The 20,321-nt window shown below is 38.2% G+C and overlaps 3 protein-coding genes across 3 annotated transcripts in view; 1 reads left to right on the top strand and 2 right to left on the bottom strand.

The window, feature by feature from the left end:
• LOC124176820 (PH domain leucine-rich repeat-containing protein phosphatase 2) overlaps positions 1-20,321 on the top strand; it is a 133,350-nt gene that overhangs the window by 48,579 nt on the left and 64,450 nt on the right. The window lies entirely within an intron of this gene.
• On the bottom strand, positions 8,377-9,372 carry LOC124176825 (macrophage mannose receptor 1-like). Its single transcript, XM_046558558.1, has 2 exons — positions 8,746-9,372; positions 8,377-8,654 (listed from the first exon to the last, which is right to left on the bottom strand). The coding sequence occupies exons 1-2, from the start codon at positions 9,206-9,208 to the stop codon at positions 8,509-8,511; spliced, it is 609 nt and encodes a 202-aa protein (XP_046414514.1). The 5' UTR covers positions 9,209-9,372; the 3' UTR covers positions 8,377-8,508.
• Positions 11,292-12,159, bottom strand: LOC124176822. Its single transcript, XM_046558556.1, has 2 exons — positions 11,663-12,159; positions 11,292-11,571 (listed from the first exon to the last, which is right to left on the bottom strand). The coding sequence occupies exons 1-2, from the start codon at positions 12,114-12,116 to the stop codon at positions 11,414-11,416; spliced, it is 612 nt and encodes a 203-aa protein (XP_046414512.1). The 5' UTR covers positions 12,117-12,159; the 3' UTR covers positions 11,292-11,413.

Below are 20,321 nucleotides of genomic sequence, written 5' to 3'. Positions count from 1 at the left end.
TTAATCTTTTTCCGCAATTTCCCAATTAGCGACTCCGATATCTCAACGTACGAACCATAATTGACACTCTATTGAATAAAGCCACGTTATTTCATGTCCGCAAAATAATGACTGGGTAATCATAATCTGCAATGCATGCGGGGTAAAATCGCGAGTGTTTTACGCGTTTGAAAACGTGTAACGACCGAATCAGAATATAACCGGCTTTTATTACCGCGAATGATGACAAAAGCCTACACCGAGCTGTTCTGATAACTACATAAATAAATCGCGACCCGACACGGGCTGTAAACAGTTTCCCCCAAAAGCTCGCGATCGCACAATCACTATCCGCTATAAATATGTATTTTATGCGAACCGAGTGGAGGGTGGTGGAATTTTATTACCAATTATTTTTTGTCCGGATATTTTCCGCCGTGGGTTTTTCTTTTCTCTTTTTATAGGTTTCATTTTTTTTTTTTTTTTTCACTACTTCGTCTTGTTTTTGTTCATCCATGTATAGCTATTTTCAACACCGTGATTTATCTAAGGGCATTTTAGCTCTTGTTTGGCTGAAATCGTGGAAAACTACCCCTTAATTTTACCCCAAAACAACTCGCGCAAAAATAATTCTTTGTTGTTAGGATGTTAAATTTTTCCGAATTGAATTGTTGATTTCTACATATCGTTATAAATTAGTTTATAATTATTTTAGTTTATAATTTTATAATTAGTTATTTTTTGTCATGTCTCGAGATCTCTCCAAGTTGTTATCAATTTTTTCTATGATTTTCAATTATTCTCTGCATTGCTCCTTATCAATCAGAATAGTTGACTACGTTCATTTTGAATACTTCTGTCGATTTATACCGTGAAAATTTTCGATTTAAAACCTTCCAATATTGACCCTCGGTGTTTATCCGAAAGCTAGACTGTCGATTTATACTCTGGGATTTTGTACAGTCCTGCACCAGCTTTTTCCATTGCAAGTTGAATGAAATAGTTTTTTTTCAATTCAAGTTACACAAGAATCTTGTGCCAAGATATCTGCAGTCTCAGCAATTGCGTGCCATTTGCCAATTGACCATAAAAACCGTACTTCGAACACATCCGTCGTTCTAGAATCGATATTGAAAGCAAACTTTCGACGTATAAGGTGAGTCGATAACCAGCCAGACTTGAGAAGTACGCCGACAACGTTTGACGCGTAAAACGTTGTTTACGTGACGAATTGAAAGTTGAAAAAACGCTGTTTATAGTCTTTCGCAAATCCTGAAAAGCGTTGCGTTTTATTCTGCTAATTTCAAACTCGTACGTCTCTCGTAGGTGAACTGACGATTTTTATTTATTTTTTTTTATAATAATTTTACTTTGCAACAGTTGGAGATTCGCCAAATGTTGAATCGGAAGTAAGTAACGAAGATTCTAGACTTTTTGTTACAGAATAGATCGACTCTTTCACAGGGTTATTTAATCTTTTAGTCCGACAGTGAAACTTTTTATTATTAATACAACTAGCATTATTTATTTGTAAATATCTTGACTTATTCCCATAAATGGGTTGAGATTCTGAAAAATTAAAGAAGCCGTAAACTGATAGAAACCAATTATGCATCAACTTCTTTAAACATTGATGCAAAACTAGGCGCGTTTTTGAAAATTTTCTTTAGCCACTATTTTGTGGCCAAAAAATGTTTTCAGATCAGTAAACTGATTACTGCGCCGAAGTTTATCCGAAACGATGAAATAGTTTCTCAAAGAAAACAAAAGATAACCTGTAAGTGATAAAACATGTTTACCGAGTTGAAAATTAGGCGTTTGTTTTTTTTTCGATGCTGTCACTACGTTCTCGGGAATGGAATATCAGAATAGAAAAAACGAAAAACAACGAATCGATAAAAGCTATTTGTCCTTTAATTATTGCAGACCCTCGATTTCCTATAACCCTATGCTTCGGCAGTGCGTTCGGTTGTTTAACTTGGCTAACTCAATCCACTCGGTGAGCTTTTCCGGGTGGCGAAGCTGAGGGAATAAAAGCGAAAGACTGAAGGAAGGAAAAGAAAAATAAAAAGAGGAAGAAAGGGGGATGAAAGGCAGCAAAAATGCTCGCGCCAAGAGAAATTTTTAGTTCCCGTTACGGCTCAGTCCTTAACGATTTTCATTTTTTACCACAATCGAAATATTTTGTTCCAGGTAAAAAATGAAAATTAGTTTTCTAGCTGTTACCGGAAAGTCTAGTATCCGTTACTGTTCTTTCTCATTACCATCACTGTTACTATATCTTCTTGCAACTGTTGCGAAAATTTAATGCTTGTGCAACAATAAATTGACGTTAAAGCCTTGTTTAACTAAAAAAGTAGAGTAAACCTCAGAAACTGATTTTGCGTTGCAATTACCAAAAAAGTATCGACGATAGCGCAAAATGGTTTCGCGTACCTCGTTTTTCGTAATCCCAACAATATTCAAACAGTTTTTGTTAACGATACCTGCTTTACTGAATTTTTCCTAGTTACTGTGACAAATGAAACTTTTCTCAGTGCGCAGGAGAAAGTCGCATAGGTTGTAGGTTATACACACTCTCCGAAAGATAGATAATCGTCGGCATTCGCGAGCGAAATTTGTGAATCATCTATGAACGGGACCGAGAAGATGAACTTTCCTGGAAGGGGCTGTAGACGGAGCTTCGTATGGAATATTCAGACGACTGTTAAAAATTCAGCGAGAACTGGCGGATGTTTACCGTCCTTAAACTCACCACGCGTACGAGGCCGAAGTTACTAACGTTAACGCGACGAATCGTCAGGTGAACAAATCATGAATGCGCAATTTTAGAATTACTTTCAAAGTATTGGCTTTTCAAAATAAGAGGTTGTTTTGCTTGTCGTAGTTTTCTAAATTTCATACATTCCTAAAGGTGCGAAGTAACGTTTTTTCCTAACTTCATACTCGTCCACGTGTATGTTTCTTTGGTAATGGTACACTGAGAAAAATTTCATTTGTTACAGTAACTAGAAAAATTCAGTAAAACAGGGATCGTTAAAAAACCTGTTTGAATATTGTTGGAATTACGAAAAACGAGGTACGCGTAACCATTTTCCGCTATTGTTGATCCTTTTTTGGTAATTGTAACGCGAAATCAATTTGTGAGGTTTACTCTACTTTTTTGGTTAAACAAGGCTTTTACGTCAATTTATTGTTGCACAGGCATTAAATTTTCGCAACAGTTGCAAGAAAATGTAGCGACAGCGATCGTAATGAGAAGGAATAGTAACGGATACCAGACTTTCCGGTAACAGCTAGAAAACTAATTTTCATTTTCTACCTAAAACTATATTTTTCGATTGTAGTAAAGAATGAAAATAGTTAAGGACTGAGCGGTAACCGGGACTAAAAATTTTTCTCAGTGTATCCACGGACAGTCTTACTTTGTTCCACGTCACTCATTCTCGCTCAATATCGTGTTAGATAATAATAATGGAATATTACATGGCAAAGTGTTACGTTGAAATCCATCCGAATACTGCAGATCGATGATTGATAGATTTCTCAAAATTTCTCTGAAACATGATGCATTTGAACAGCATAAGTTAGGGATTTTCAGAAGTTGTCAGTTACCCAGGGTTCGGTAATTAATAAGAAAAAAAAAAAAAACAGACAGACGAAACTGCTTCATTCCGAGTCTCGCCTAGCTGTTCGATACCGTATGAGATGAATTATGCGGGACTTATTATCCACGAGAGCAGAAGATCAGTGAGAAAACAACTGGAAACGCGACAATTTACCAAGTAAGTATAACGCGGGGCGAATATAACACAAAGGATAGCGCGTATATCGTCCCGCCTTAATAATTCAAAACGGGGTCTTAATAATGAAGGCACTGTCGGTTTATTGTATTGCGAAACAAAGCGGCACCGGCTAGTCTCTTGAATATTTAGCAACGCGTCTACCTAAATCATAAACCTAGATTTTACTGTCGTGGTTCGTAGTGGCGGTGAAACCCACCCACCCCTGTCTCGGGACGCAGATGCCGTGTCTCTCGGTTCCTTTCAGAATGTCAAAGCTTCAACATCCTGCAGGATGCGCCGGATGCAAACGAAGCAAAATGAAATTGCGAGGTCAACGAGTGCCATTGTCAGAGTCCTGGCAAGGAGAGCAGGATATTTGACACGAAATTTACATGCACGGTGTACGTATCGTAAAGCTTTTCGTGAGAAAATTTCCGAGTCAAAGCTTTTCGGTGGGATGATTTAGCGTCGCGTGATTATCTGGTGGAAAGAGAAGTTCGAGAATTGTAGGATTGCGAAAGTCTGTGTAACTGATGTAACGAATCAAAAGTGACGATTGAGTTGTGTAATTGAGTAGTCGAAATTACCAGGTGACAAGGGAAATTGGGAAAGTGCCAACGGACAGTTCTGAAAAAAGAAAAACTTGTTACAAATGAAAATTATCGAAAAGCTAAGGATGAATAAAAATTCTAAAAAGCCTTGCAGAATTAATCCGATGGCGTTATAAGAAGGAACTGATACAACCGAAGCTTGTCACTTATTTGGAATGTGGTTGTGGTAGAAAATGCGGGAGAAAACTACAAAGGACTGACTCAGACAATGAAATATGGCGAACTAAATTTATTAAGAGCAAAAACGTATTGGTATCAAAATGTGATTTGAGGAGTAAATAAGAGAAATGTGCAGCTTAAAATTGGAAGCGATAACTCGGAATGAAAACTGGATGCTGGTGTTGACAATTCGTATTCAAAATCAAAAAAATCATCATTGCCGCAAGCTACGCGAACTGATAACATCAAAGTTGTGAAAGTATCAAAGTTGTGAAAACTAAAATCTAGGATTTCGGTACTGAGAACTAAACACCAATTGAGGAAACATAGAAGCTGAAATAAGTATTGAAAACCATAGAATTGAAAAATTGAGAATTGAAAACTACCAAGCTATGAAATAATACTTGACCATGAATATTTGCCTCCGGAAAAGTGAAGCTTAACGTTTTGAAACTGCTGTCGAGGATGTAGACTGAACTGAACAGCAATACCAAAATACTAAGAAAATTTGACAAGCTTTTCGGGTATTCCGAAGACGGTTTTAAAATCAGCAAAAATCCTTTGAAAAGTATATTCATTTAGACTGTAAGAAACTGCTCGTTTGAATTTTCCAAAACTACCGCCTTTCAAATGTTTTGATCCAGAGAAATATCGAGCGTGTAGAGAAGAGAAAAACATTTTTTTTCAAATTGAATCTGAGTACACGGTATAAAACATAACGACAAACAAACCGAACTATCCAGTTTAAATCGAAAACCGGATACGGAACTCAACCCGGCTCTCATAACACCTAAGGAAATGTACAATTTTCCGCAAAGGTGTGAGAAGCGCAACGATTTACGTGAGATGAATCGAGATGAATGAAGTTGGTCTCGAGCTGAGCGGGATCTTCAGGCTTCGTTCACAAAGCACGTTGAGCAATCCTGCAGAGGGATAAGAAATTTGTCTCCGATTGTTTCGTCCCTGGCGTCCGGGTCGTTTGCCGGTGATTTCCGGGCTGGAATCGGATATTTTGGCAGGAAACGAGCGTCAGAAACGGCGATCCTGACATCCTTCGATCCGCAGTGACGAGATTCTCTATTTGCGATAGAAAAGGGTCGGAATTAGTCGACTTTGAGAACTTTAAGAAACCCGGATCCATTCGTAACGTGATCATCTTTTGAGACCAAGTTATTCTTTAGTGCACTGAGAATGATTTCTTAGTGACGTGAATTGATATTATGATCGATGTAAGCAATAAAAACAAAAATTTATCCACCATTCTTGATAAATTTGAAATGATGCATAAAACTAAAAAATCAACGAGTCGTGATTTTCCACGCGACTTGTAACGCTCATGTTTTGTCACAACCTCTCTTCAAACTTAAACAAACTTCTTGAACAGTGCCACGGTGGAAGATTGCAAATTATTTTCCTCTTAAACACCCTAATATTTATGAATATACAGTTAGTTGCGTGACTCGAAATCCATTAAAGTCACTATCAGAGACTGAATAACACCAATCTCTGTGAACTTTCACATCTACCCAACGTTTCGCCGAATGGTCAACGCTAATTTTGCGTGAGACGATTGGAACTCGATGAAACGAATCGATATCGATCAAAGCTCCATGCCGGCAAGCATGCTGGAGTCGAGAGTTCTGCGAGCCAAAGCGAGCTTGACGTCCTGCCAAGAATCGTGTAAAGCTACCCAGGCTGGCAAACAGAGCTTGACGTATTGTTTGCACATGATTAATCGAACAAACGCAGCTCGCACCGCACTCCGTGAGTGTATCACGCTTGCGGAGTGCCTCATTAACTGCAGGTATACAAGAAATCTGAACGCGCGAATAAGGCATCTACAATGAGGAAAATTTCGTTTGTTACGGTGACTAGGAAAATTTAGTAAAACATGTATCGTTGAAAAATCTCTTTGAATATCGTTGGAATTGCGAAAAACGAGGTACGCCTAACCATTTTGCGCTACAGTCGATCCTTTTTTGGTTATTGCAACGCAAAATCAGTTTCTGAGGTTTACTCTACTTTTTTAATCGAACAAGGCTTCAACGTCAATTTATCGTTGCACAAGCAATAAATTTTCGCAACAGTTACAAGAAAAAATATAGTAACAGTGACAATAGTGGGAAAGAATAGTAACGGATACCAGACTTCCCGGTAACAGCTGGAAAACTAATTTTCATTTCGTACCTAGAACTATATTTTTCGATTGTGTTAAAGCATGAAAATAGAAATTTCTCTCAGTGTAATAGGCGAGTCCGATGTCCGGGCGACCAAAATTACGGGGTTAATATTTAGCTGCCAATTTCCAAGATGAAAGGGAAAGAATCCGCGTCTCGTCGCCTGCCTCTTGACTCCAAATAAACCGCGCTCCTAGCTCGGGACAAACTCTCAAAGGGACTGAGAGAGTGAAAGTGAGCCTGCAGGATATCAGCCGGAATAATTACACCCGGTAAGTGCAGCCCGCAAAACTTCCAGAATTAGTTGCGGTATTCGCGATTTTTCTCGCAGCTTTCATATACAAATCCCTCACCGTTTACCTTACGCCATCGAAAGTTACGGAGATCCAGGGATGGGAGAATTGGGGACGAATGACTTTTTATTGCTTGGTCAAGGATACCGTCACTTTGAATAGGCGAAGCTCGTAACGTGTAACGGTGATTCAGCATTGTTACAGCATTATTAATTCAAAATCGTCGCATGTAAAGATTTAACAGGCGTACCTACTCAGATATGATTGACGAACTTAGAACTCTCCAGGCTTTGCCGTCGACAAAAAGACACGTCAAGTCGTTTTTTCCGATGAGTATTAATACCTCGAAATTTTTGCTAATTTCTTTCGTCGGAAAAATGACGAAATGTCTGTTTTGTGTATAAGAAGAATGTGATTTTTTTCGAGATTAAATCCGGTTTCCACAGAGTTTGAGCAACAGATTGAGAAACACTTGGTCAAACTTTTTCCGAACAAAACGCAAGCTGGGCCAGATTTGTTTACCCACGATAGCTGGAAATGTTGAGAATTCGACAGCTAATATTCGATAGAAATGTCCAATCGATGAGTTTTGCATAAGCGGTAAGCACTGATTACAGGAGTTCTGAAATTTGAGGAATCTTGATGTCTTAAAACTATTTACATGATTATTCTCTGATCTGAATTCCGCTGCGGCTGATCGTTCACCTGCAATTGGCGGAATTGCCGATGAAAAACGAATAGAGAAAGAAAACAGAACGGGATAGATTTGTATTTGCCCTTGAGCGAATACGGACGAATAAAATTCCACGTGGAATTTATGAGAATTCTATGAGATTTTGGAAAGGTTTTCGACAAATTTAGAAAGTTTCAAGCTTTTCAATCACACGCGAATCGTTATTACGTCAGACTTCAGTATCTAAATTTGTTCGACTGTCGGATCATTTTTTTTTAGGGTTTAAAGAATTTTGAAGTGAGATTCTGAATTCGGTAGATTGTCACAGGAATTTCTCAGAACAGAACAGAACAGAGTTCGCAAATTTTTCAAGTCAGATTTCTATAGAAATACCGAATCGTTGGTAAAATGTGTTTGTAATATGGGGTGTTCGACGAATATCCCAGACATTTAGGATTTGTTTTATAATTTGCCATAGTATCTTTCAGAGGAGTCAAATTTCACCAGGCGTTTCGACATTTGCAAGTACTTTTCGGAACAACGTGCAACATATAATCGAAATGCGCACGTTTGTTATCCCGTCGGAAAATTTTTTGAAAATTCTGTAACTGGAAACCGTAGTCTCGGAAGATTTCCGAGATGACGGAATTTCTGATTGAAATGACGGAAAGTAAATCGATCGACTTGTTGTTAAAATCCTTTCCGACTGTAACACCAACTTTTATTCGACCAGTGAAATGACAAAATATATCGCAGTAGCACGCATCTAAGATTCCGTTATCAGCTAATTGATGGTTATATTCGCGAGTCTACGCGCTCAGCAATTTTTACTCAAATCCCAATCTCGCATACGAAATATTCGATTCCTTCGCACCAATGATTGTCCAGTCCTCGAACATTTTTGAACATTGCGGCACAGTAGTAGCCTTGACCGGCAGGTTGAACCGATTGCCAAGGTACAGTCGGGACGGGTGATCCTAAATAACCAATGATCGAAGACGTTACACATTATCCGACTCTGTGTTTGAAAATTATCAGAGGCCATTGAAAGTTTCGTCGTTAACTCACCTGTCCTGACGTCCACCCAATTCCCGGATACGTCCTCGCGAATTCCTACGTGGATCTTATCGCCGGGTGATAAGAGTGACCGAACGACGTCGAACTTGCGCCAGGAATCAGTCACCACCAAGTTTCCGCCCTCCTCGACGCATTTCTGCGCAGCATTTCGCCACGTCACCTTTTCGTCACGATGATACTTGAAAGCTGCTCCGATTTGAGGAAAGCTCGTATAACCGTCCGGAAGAGTCTCGGTTTCGACCTTCGGCGACGATTCAATCACAGCTGGATTTGAAGTCGGAGTTACGTTTAGCCCCGAGACAGCCAAGTTTTCCGCGCTGGACAAGTTCGGATTTTCCGACTGCACCGCAAGATTTGAATCGAAATTGGCGATACTCGCGGCTAAAGCTCCCGGGACGACAAGAATCCACACGAGCTGTATCGCAGGCAGCGTATAAGAGATCAGCGGAGCCATCTTTGCTTCCAACTGTAGCTTTCCAGACTCACTGATGCAATTTTATCAGCTTTCAACGCTATTTATGTAGCCTTGCGGCCTGATATCTGGCCTCAGGAGCGTGGGAGAAAGTAGTAAGACGGGATTGGACGAACCCAAAACGAGTTTGCTAAAGAAATTTAATCTCATCCTCTTAATTATGAACGATAATTATGTCCCGCACATTTGAAGCGTATTGAAGTAGGGGAGGGTGAAGTTTGAAGTCGGTCGGAATAGCAGATAATTCTCGACTTACGGAAGAATGTTGCGCGAATTTGACGTCTTCGGTGAAAACTAAATAGGAGCTGCCTAAGTTTCTCAAAAACGTTCACACCGGGGTAAAATCAGAGATTGTATTTATCACAGCTGTGACAACAATGCAACTGTTCGTTAATAACACAGGCCTGCAATGGTTTTTCCCTGACGAATACGAGTCATAATTTTGGTAGATATTCTATGAAAAAAACCTTCATATATCTATTTATCACGTAAATTTTAGGACAAAAATATTTTCTTTCTGTTTTCTTAGCACTACTCGACTCAACTTCCAATTCTGTGTTGATTATGCGTGAAGGTAGCGTTGATATTTTTGATATTTAAATATTCATCTACCTTCACTAATTGTTTACGGTAATTTTACGAATTTTCAGAGATACGTGTATCGATTGTCTTAAGTTGTTTCTGTGGATTTTTTTTTGGTAAAAACAGACGGTAGTTCCGTGACAGCCGAAGAAATGACCGATTTTGAAGAATTTTCACAGGAATAATCAATTAATAAGGGAACTGGATTGCTGGTATTTTATTGATTGTATATCAAACTCGTTTTATACAAATTATCATTGAAGAATATTTATAATTAGCAAATATATGGACTTTGACTAACGAAAAATTTCCCCTCCATCGTGGCATCGATATCTCGGTGAAAGGTTATCTGAGAATAAATAACAAAATTTTATCAACATCTACGCAAATGTATCTATCGTCGTACGGTGCCGTTTTTCTTTTTATTTTTTAATTATTATTTATAAAGTAGCGAGAGATTAACATTTTTTTTGTCATGACCCTTTTTTTTCAAGCCGTGATCGAATGTAAAAAAAAAATCTGAAAACAGCCACCAACAACGATTGCTACATTTGCGCAGATGTTGATAAAATTTTGTTTTATATTTTGAGATAATTCTTCGTCCAGATATCAATACCACGATGGTGGGGACATTTTTTTATTAGTTTGTTAAATCGAAGCCTATATTTTGGTTGATTTTGCATATTTTTTGATAAAAATTTGTATAAAACAAATTTAATATAGACTGAATAAAATACCAAGGATCAGATCCCTTTGTTAATAAGTTATTCCCGTGAAAAAAATTCTTTAAAATCTGTTATTTTTTCAGCCGTCACAGTGGCCTTTCACCTCAAGTCTTTTTTTAAAACTAATGCTGTTCATTTGATAACCAAACATTCGGTTATAAATTCATTATACTTTGATTTTTCATAAAAGTTGTTCGGAAATCTGGAAATATGCATATCTTGCTTAAAAAGAAATCTCGACGCGCTGTAAAAAAAAAACCTCCCCTACATTTTAATTCAACATACCTAAATACCTAAAAAAAAGCATTGTTGTCTTACGCAGAAATTTGAAGTTATATTTCGCGGGCCTGTCTAATTGGTTCAAATATTGAAATTTACGTCACGTGATAGTGTCGACCAAAACTCGTTATATACGAAATGGCTTGAAAAATCACCATTTCCGTTACTCCGAAGATCGATATTCGGACAAAACCTCTGTAAGATTACTTGAATCATTTCAACTACAACAATAAAACGTTTCTAAAAGTCAGTAAAATATGTGTAGAAGATAATATGAAGGATTTGATGGTGGATTTGACGTTACTTTGACCGTAACCAAACCGTCGTATATCATGAATGTCTCAGACAGATGTCATGCTGATTAAGCCGATCCTGAAATACACCGTCGTGATGAAATTCGGTGAAAAAAGAAATTTGAAATGGTTTTTGAACAGCGTCGCTACTCGGGTGATCGGGAATCGGTTAACTGACTTGAAAGCTTTCGCGATTCGAATGCGGATTTTTATTGAATGCTCATAGTTAAAAAATACCGTGGCGTCACACTCGGAGTCTTGGTATAACGTGATCGGCGTTTGTCTCGTTCACAACCCCGACGACCTCTTCAGTTGTTACCCCGAGGAATTTCAATCTCGCAAACGTAATGCCGTCGAGCCGAACAAGTGTCGCTCAACAATCCGAGCGTCGTCGGATGCATTCTGACGCAGTAGTAATCGCCCCAAGGTTCGTCTATCGCCCATGGTACGGTTGGCGAGGGTGATCCTGAGTCACGAAGGGTCGAAAATATCGCGTATTATCGGACTGTCCGTGTTTGAAAAAAAAAAGGCAAAGGCCGTTGAAAGTCCGAGCTTACCTGTCCTGACGTCGACCCAATCCTTGCTTTCGTACATGCGAGTGAATCCCACGTGGATGTGACTTGGGGGCGTTACGAGTAGCTTCAGGATATCGAACTTGTGCCAGGAATCAATCGCAGCCAAGCTTCCACCCTCCTCGATGCACTTCTTTGTGGCCGCTTGCCACGTCACAGCTTCATCGCTGTGATACTTGAAAGCTGCTCCGACTTCGGGGAAGCTTTCGTAGCCATCCGGGAGAGTCGTCGTCGGCATTTCGATGTACGGCGGTAATACAGACTCGTTTGGATTTGGATTCGGATCGGCGTCATGCTGCACGATCGGAGAACAGTCGACGATGGATACGTTTCCATTTTTCAACACACCCAGCGCGACTCTCGAATCGATATCCGGAATTACTACATTACACACGAGCTGCATCGCGGGCAGCATTATGTAGGCGATCATCGGTGCCATTTTCGATTAATACGGTAGCTAATTCAATATCGGTAAGAATGTAATGTGGTCGACGGTGCTTCGTGACTAGCCGCACAACAATGGCAGGTCACGATGTTTCGACGGACTTTACGTGGCTTCGAGCCAGTCATTTTATCTCTCATGTACGTCTCATTCAAAGCGCTGGAAGGGAGAGGAAATCATTTGTCTACAAAGAACAAGAATGACGTGCCCGAATACTGAGAAATGTTGACTCGATAAAACGCGATTGAGTGGTTTGAGAGGAATACATTTTCTACGTTCGATCGAGATATAAAGTTTATTCGTGACAAATGCGAAATAAAATAACGCGCTGGAGCAGCAAATTTTGGTTTGAGTATACAGACGGTAGGTAAATTTAACAGGTCTGTTACATTGGAAGCCCACTTGACTGTATTGCAAAAATTTCACTATCGCAGTGAAAGTCTTGTTGGTTCTAACACTTTAAAATTTGCTGGTCCGGCTGTTTTTATTTTATTTATTTATTTATTCATTCATTTCTTGGTCGTCATTCTGAATATTGAAGAATTTGCTTCCAAGCTTGAGCAGCCGAGTAAAGATACTCTTGATTTCAAACTCTAAGATTTCTGTGTTCAGATGACGTGTGAAGACAATATGGCAAAATTATTGGATTGTATCGCGTGCACTAAAGTGGTTATTGTTTCGATCAAGTCTGAATTTTTTCGCGCTCACCCCCCAAAAGTCATCAACATATATACAAAAAAAAAAAACAAAACAACGTATCCATTTTAATTCTTTTTTTTTTTATGGAAACTGTTTATTACTTTAAAACTACATATCGTGAACAAAAATTGCTGTGGCTATTTTAAAGGAAACTTATTGCTATAAAAAAAATGATCTGTTGTAAAATTTTCGTAAATCTAATATTTCTCGATATTAGCAAAAAAATAAAGAGAGTTCTAGACTTGCAGAGGAAAGTTTCGAATGTAACTTTTTCGTAGTCTGAAAATAAAAATGAAAGACAAACAGTTCGGAACTTTACTGAATTCTTCATTGGAGATGAAACGAAGCGCTAGATCACTTTTCGATCCTCATAATTCCGGCACTGATTTGTATCGTGAAAATTTTATAATTCTCAGATGAAATTTATGATCACAAAATGTAAAAAACGAGAAGACTTCTTATTCGGGGGTTCATCTGCCGGTAATTCTAAGAACTGCCGGACTCGAACAAAACATTATTACGAAGATAGTAATATTCCCCGGTGATAAGAGACTATAATCACACATAATCACACATTCGTTTCGAAACATTCGGTCAAATTATACACGTGCCAGACTCTGCGAATGCTATCTGTTTAACGAACGGATAGTGTTTTGAAGCGAAACGATTGTAGAAACGAATGTAGAATGATGCTGAGATCAAAATGTTGGTATATTTAGGAAAAATCCCATTGTAGCCGACAGATGTTCGAACTATTGAGAAATTCGATGAACTCCATTGATCGAAGAATGCGTTTTCCTCATTTGCGCAGGGAAGATTACCTATCCTGAAAAGAGCAACCACACGGAACTTTTCTTCCCTTGAATTCTTCCATTTGTAATCCCGAAATTTCAAGCTTGAAAATTGTGATGTTATCAATCCTTGGAAACAGCGAAAAATAGCAACTCGGCCAAGAGTGATCTTCAAAGTCTTCGGTCGTCGACGAGGGTTTTTTTTTATCGGACATTACTACGCGAATCAAAGTTGAAATCGAAATAGAGGAGAGTGAGTTTCGAAGATGCTCAAAACACGGGAGCGTGTTAATTTCCGTTACTCGGAAGATCCATTTCATTAACAAGGACTCTATCCATGATTTTACTGCTTGGATAATTCCGCTTACAGCAACAAAACATTCCCGTAATTGTGTATTATATGTGTAGACGAAATTAAAAAAAGATTTTATCGTGAATTTTTCGTAATTCTAGCAACTTTCTTTTCTCCCGAAGTGAATTATTCAAAAAAAATTCATAAAAAAAAATCAAGAATTCATACCCATTACGCATCTTGGAAAAACCTTATCACGTGGAAAATGATCATCCCGAAATAGTCACTGATCGGCTATTGTCACATCACCTTACACAAAATGACCGGTTTTTAGTCCCTGAACCTATTTTCTCGGTCACTTAGCGACTAATAATTTGAATTTTGACATGTCTGAAGTGCCGGTACATCGTAGAGATCAATCGAGTCTGATGATCGAACCTGAATTTCAATTCTGATTAACTTAGGTAGAATGAGAAAATATCATACTTGCCATTTTACCGTGAAAAGTGAATCGTAGTGGAATTGGTACGTATTCCAATAACGTGTTACAGCTTAATTCTTGAGGAAACTTTTCGGTTCAGATACTAATTTTTATTTGACAATAACAGGAGAGAAATATTTTATGGTTAGTAGTATATGACCAGCCTTGCCCGCGTACACTGATTGCAGTCACAAAAATCGAAAATTGATTACGAATCGACTGGAATTATTGCAGGAATTACAGAAATATTGCAAAGATCACAGCAATGTTAGAAAAGATCGAAAATGTTCACCGAGATTTCAAGGAGTAGGTACAAAAAATATCAAAAATTGCAAGAATTACACTGAGAAAAATTTCATTTGATATAAAATAACTAGAAAAATTCAGTAAAACAGGTATCGTTGAAAAACTGTTCGAATATTGTTGGAATTATGAAAAATGAGGTACGCATAACCATTTTGCGCTATGGTCGATCCTTTTTTGGTTGTTGCAACGCAAAATCAGTTTGTTCGGTTTACTCTACATTTTTAGTTAAACAAGGCTATAACGTCAATTTATTGTTGCACAAGCATTAAATTTTCGCAACAGTTACAAGAATATATAGTAACAGCGATCGTAACAAGAAAGAATAGTAACGGATACTAGACTTTCCGGTAACAGCTAGAAAACTAATTTTCATTTTCTACCTAGAACTGTATTTTTCGATTGTGGTTGAAAATGAAAATAGTTGAGGACTGAGCGGTAACCGGAACTAAAAATTACAGAGATGACGAAGATTACAAAGGATGTATAGGATTTCAGCAGCCTGTGCACACCAGATTACAATGTCAGTGATGAACCCCCTGGTTTTGCCCGAATCCGATTAGTGGTCACGACAGCCGATTTACGGACTCCTCACTCGTCGCTCTGAGGAATTTGAATCTCGCACACATAGCCATACAACAGACATGAAGAAGTCAGCAGTCCACAGTATCCGTTCGCAATGTATACACAGTCGTTTTCTTCATCGGGCTCATATAGTTGCCAAGGTATATCTGGCAGCGGCGATCCTAAATTACATTTAATCAGTCTTTCCTCGTTGCAAAGAATCAACGGCCGTTGAAAGTCTAAGCTTACCTGTCCTGATGTCAACCCAATCCTTGCTTCCGGGCTTGCGAGTGATGCCTACGTGAAACGGTACGTAGTTCGACGGTGGGAGTTTGTGAACAATGCCGTACTTGGTCCAAGAATCAATCACCGCCAAGCTTCCACCCTCCGCGATGCAGTGTCTGTTGGCTGCTGCAAACGTCGCACCTTTATTATGCAACTTGAAGGCTGCTCCAATTTCGGGGAAGCTTTTATAGCCGTCCGGAAGAGTCTTCGCTCCGATCTTCAGCAATGATGCAGTCACAGGTGGAATCGAAGTTTTACTTGCGTCAAGCTTCAGAATCAGTAAGTAGTTTATAACAGATGCGTTTTGAGTTTTCGCTTCGATCTTCGGCAATGATGCAGTCACAGGTGGAATCGAAGTTTTACTTGCGTCAAGCTTCAGAATCAGCAAGTAGTTTACAACAGATGCGTTTTGAGTTTTCGCTTCGATCTTCGGCAATGATGCAGTCACAGGTGGAATCGAAGTTTTACTTGCGTCAAGCTTCAGAATCAGCAAGTAGTTTACAACAGATGCGTTTTGAGTTTTCGCTTCGATCTTCGGCAATGATGCAGTCACAGGTGGAATCGAAGTTTTACTTGCGTCAAGCTTCAGAATCAGCAAGTAGTTTACAACAGGTGCGTTTTGAGTTTTCGCTTCGATCTTCGGCAATGATGCAGTCACAGGTGGAATCGAAGTTTTACTTGCGTCAAGCTCCAGAATCAGTGAGTCGTTTACAACAGGTGCGTTTTGAGTTTTCGTATCTAAATTATTACGCGTTAGGTCGGGAACTTGCAGGATGACTAAACTATACACGAGCTGCATCGCGGGCAGCGTATAAACGATCATCTGCGCCATCTTCGATCACAAGGGTAAAACCGATACGGTGTATGCCGTTGGTACTGGTGTTCTATGCTTGCCCGCGTGTCGCACAAAAATGGTAGCGCATCATTTTTGCAAAGCTCTTTATATGCCTTTGCATGCATCATTACATCACGCGTTTCTCGCCTGATACTCGACGGAGACGCGAGATTATTTTTCGTGACAAAACTGCAGCAGTTGAGTGACTATTGAGTAACATCTGGTCGATTAAAACGCGCTTTAGTGGGTCGCGAAGTATCGTATGTATTCAAATTAGACACGTATTCATTCACGTGTAACAAATATTTTCATGTTTTTTAAAAATTTTCGACTCTGTTCTACACATTTGCATTAGGATGTTTCAGAAACAAATAATTTGCGATTTTACACCGTGGCAGATCATAAAATGGTTGCTTGGGTCAAAAGAAATATTCTGTCTTAAGATTAGCATTTCAAGTTACGTGAAAGATCGCGGTCAATTGATTTTCAACCTTGTTTTACATTTTTTCAAATCATGATAAATGATAATGTAAAAAAAAAATTATTCATCGCACAGTTGACGTTTGAGAAGTGTATTTGGTGATTTTAGGAATCTAACAGCTGAAAATTTGATAATATGTCGTATGACAAATGTGACATCACGTTTTGCTGCGACATTAACGATTACTAATTTTTCAACATTCCAATCAAACGCGCGTGACATTATAAACATGTTTTTTTTCTACAAACGACGATGAATGGGCGTTTCGCATCCAGTTCCGAAAGATGCGTGCTGACGAAATTCCGCATCATTATCAGGCACTGGTAAGGCTATCAAATCTAAGTCCCCGACACTATCAGTAGGAAAAATTTTTTTCTATTCAGGCGGTATTCGTATGAAAGTATAATTAGTTGCGTCTTCAGCAGAGATATTGATGATGAAATATCCGCTTAGATCAAACGAGTATAAAATTGCGAGTTCTGACCGTGGAGCGAATGTACAACGTTTCAACGAGGCACAATTATTGAAGTGTGTCTGAATAAATGTTTTGCAAAATTGGATTATTCAGTTCAGAAACGGATATCGAAATGTTGTCACGGAATAACTGAAGGATACTCCGATCAGAGCGAACAGAATATTCCGAATCCTGTTGATGTCGATTATAGAAATATGTAAGTCATGCTGTTCCGCTGCGTGGGTAAGAACAAAACGATTTGAGAGAATTTTCAATCTTCGTAAGACTTGCAGAAATTAAATTTTCTGATTGTCGATACGTGAGAACTTCCAACAATAATCGTCCCAAATTCCGGTAGTATTTTCTCCTTCGAAACTGCGAATGATTTCGATTATTATACACAAAAAGAATCAAAGCATTGTTCCGCTTATGAAAAGCAATAATATCCGATGAAATATTTACCTGCCATGTGAAACAGACCGGGCGTATTTTACTGCAAACTAAATGCACACGTCAAATTGCGATATCCGATATCTTGATGGTAAGAAGAAAGCTACTCTCGAAATTCCGTATTCGAGTTAATCTCAAGTGCAACTTAGGATGTTGGAAGTATTATTTTATCACTCTGAATACTCCGTCACGGTACAGAGTGATATTAGAGATTATTTGCTGAGCGGATAAAACCAACCACTTTGACACAAAATTTTTGAATTCGTATCTTTTTAAGTTTATAAAACGAAAAATCTTGTTTAAGGACAAAAAGTTCGGTACCAAATTCTCGTTACAATCCGTCGATTTCTCTGTTAGCACGATCTCATTTCTCGAATCGAACAAAGCTGAAACGTGTCGAAAAGTAAGTCTGTCGAAAAATGGCAAATATCAGTACAATTCTCGTAGCCTAAAGCATACGATTATAACATAGGGAGTCAACTTTACGAAGAGGATCGCCGATGCGCGTAAAACTCGTGCTTAATCTGCCCGGAAATTTGCGGAATCCCGGTATAAGATTATTTGAAAATTAAAAATCATGCGAAATCAATATTAAAAATCTTTTATAAACTATGAATAATGGAGTGAAAATTTTAATCTATTTATAAATATATACACACATGAGCCGTCATCAGGTTTAAAATTCATTCATTCATCGATTCCACAATTCATTCATTCCAGGTGTACGTTGTTTAAAACAGTGTATATGGTTAGAACTACTGGATATAATTGAGATTATAAATAATTGTCAATAACCGTCTTTCGTCAAGGCACTATATTTGTTTATTGCAGTTTTAATATTTCTTCGTTCTGTATCGTCTCTTTTCGAATTTGGGCTTGGCTTTTGGAGTGTTTAATTTTTAATTTGATAGGTATGTCCTCGTAGTTTAGATTTACTTTATTATTATTAATTGGTCGATTTTGGATCGATTACGATTTCTTTTCAGAGAGGTAAACCTCAGCACCTTCTTCTTCCTGGAGAGACGTAGACCAAGCCACCTAATTTCCTCCTTAAATTTGCGACCAGGTGCCCCACTCCCTCGGTCTAACCTAATCCGATCGTTCCGTGTACAGTGAGCGGTTATATTTGAATCATTACATTTGCCTCCCTTTTGTGATGGTTAGGTTTATCATAATTATCACAAACATCAGTTATTGTCATTGTCCATCATCCATACTCAAATTTATTACATAATTATCGAAAACTGCATCATGTCCACCGTTCTCTGCACATACCTCAAATTTCATCACGTTTTTGCATTATTAGCACTGGAAAGTTTGTCACACGCATTCTTCCATCCACTTGTATAAACTAATTAACAATCTTCTGGTTTTTCGTTATTCCGATTATTACAATCTTGTCCACTTAATAAAAAATTAAATCTAACTCGCAAAATCGGCTTGACATTGTTCTATGTCAAGTCCAAAGTAGAGGATGAAATCAATGTCATTGAGATTCATACGAGTTAAATACATCATTGTATATTTTTTTTTTGAATATCAATAAACTTAAATGTATATAGATTGCTTCTAAAATTGATTCAGGAAACTATGAAGTTTGATACTTGCGTAAATTTAATCTATTATATGTACCTTTGACATCATTTAAATTTTCTGGATTACATGACACGAACGCATTCTTTCCAATCACTTTTGTAATCTTATATGGTCCCTGATATATGTGAAAAAACTTATGAGTTACTCCATCAGCTGCATTAGAGGGTAGTGGTACTTTTATTAGAACTAGATCATTCACATCAAGAATAATCTTTGTTTTCACTTTTTGCTGCTTTCGTCGATTACGAAAGTTCTTTAACAATCTTTCCACAGCTATCATAATTTTAGTTTCATGATCCACCTCAATATTGTCTGTAAAAGAGATAAGCTTTCGAATTTCATCAACAGGTTTTTTACCAAAACACAGTTCTATAGGGGTATATCCCGTACTCCAATTGGTCGTTATGTTTAATGAATCCTGAATTTTTGAAATGTGGGTTGTCCATTTGGTATGCTCTTCCGAACACAAAGTTCCAAAGAGCCTTCCTAATTCCCTCATAACTCTTTTCGTTGGATTAGATTGAGGATGTCTGATACTTGAAAAACCCGTTTTTATTCCTGCGTCATTTGAAGTTTTTTTCCAACTATTTGCCGTAAATTGTGTCCCGTGGTCTGACAGAATTCGTACAAGTTTTCCCATTTATGGTACGTATGATTCTAAGATTTTTTTCAAACTTATACGAGTTGTAGCTTTTTTCACTGCATATAAATTGATATATTTCGAAAATTATCTAGCACAACTAAAATATACTGCACACCTCTTACAGATTGCGGTAAGGGTCCATAATGATCGATAGTTACTGATTCTCCTGGTCAATCAGATTCAATCATTTCATATTCTCCTTCCATGGTTTTCGATAAAACTTTAACTCTCTGACACAAATCGCATGCATTTACGTATCTCTTGATATCTTTCGTCATGCCTTTCCAATAATAATTTTGTTTCAAATGTTGTAAAGTTTTGTACTGAC

Source organism: Neodiprion fabricii, chromosome 2 (genome assembly GCF_021155785.1).
Source record: "Neodiprion fabricii isolate iyNeoFabr1 chromosome 2, iyNeoFabr1.1, whole genome shotgun sequence".
Classification (NCBI taxonomy): Eukaryota; Metazoa; Arthropoda; class Insecta; order Hymenoptera; family Diprionidae; genus Neodiprion; species Neodiprion fabricii.
Note: the sequence above shows the minus strand (reverse complement) of the source record. Positions and strands in the feature narration are given on the sequence as shown.

Bases quoted from the DNA above. Each gene is read 5' to 3' on its own strand.
- LOC124176825 (XM_046558558.1), bottom strand. From the start codon at position 9,208: ATGGCTCCGCTGATCTCTTATACGCTGCCTGCGATACAGCTCGTGTGG. The intron at 8,655-8,745 runs GTGAGTTAACGA...TTGGTTATTTAG, and splicing joins TTGGGTGGACGTCAGGACAG to GATCACCCGTCCCGACTGTA.
- LOC124176822 (XM_046558556.1), bottom strand. From the start codon at position 12,116: ATGGCACCGATGATCGCCTACATAATGCTGCCCGCGATGCAGCTCGTG. The intron at 11,572-11,662 runs GTAAGCTCGGAC...TTCGTGACTCAG, and splicing joins TTGGGTCGACGTCAGGACAG to GATCACCCTCGCCAACCGTA.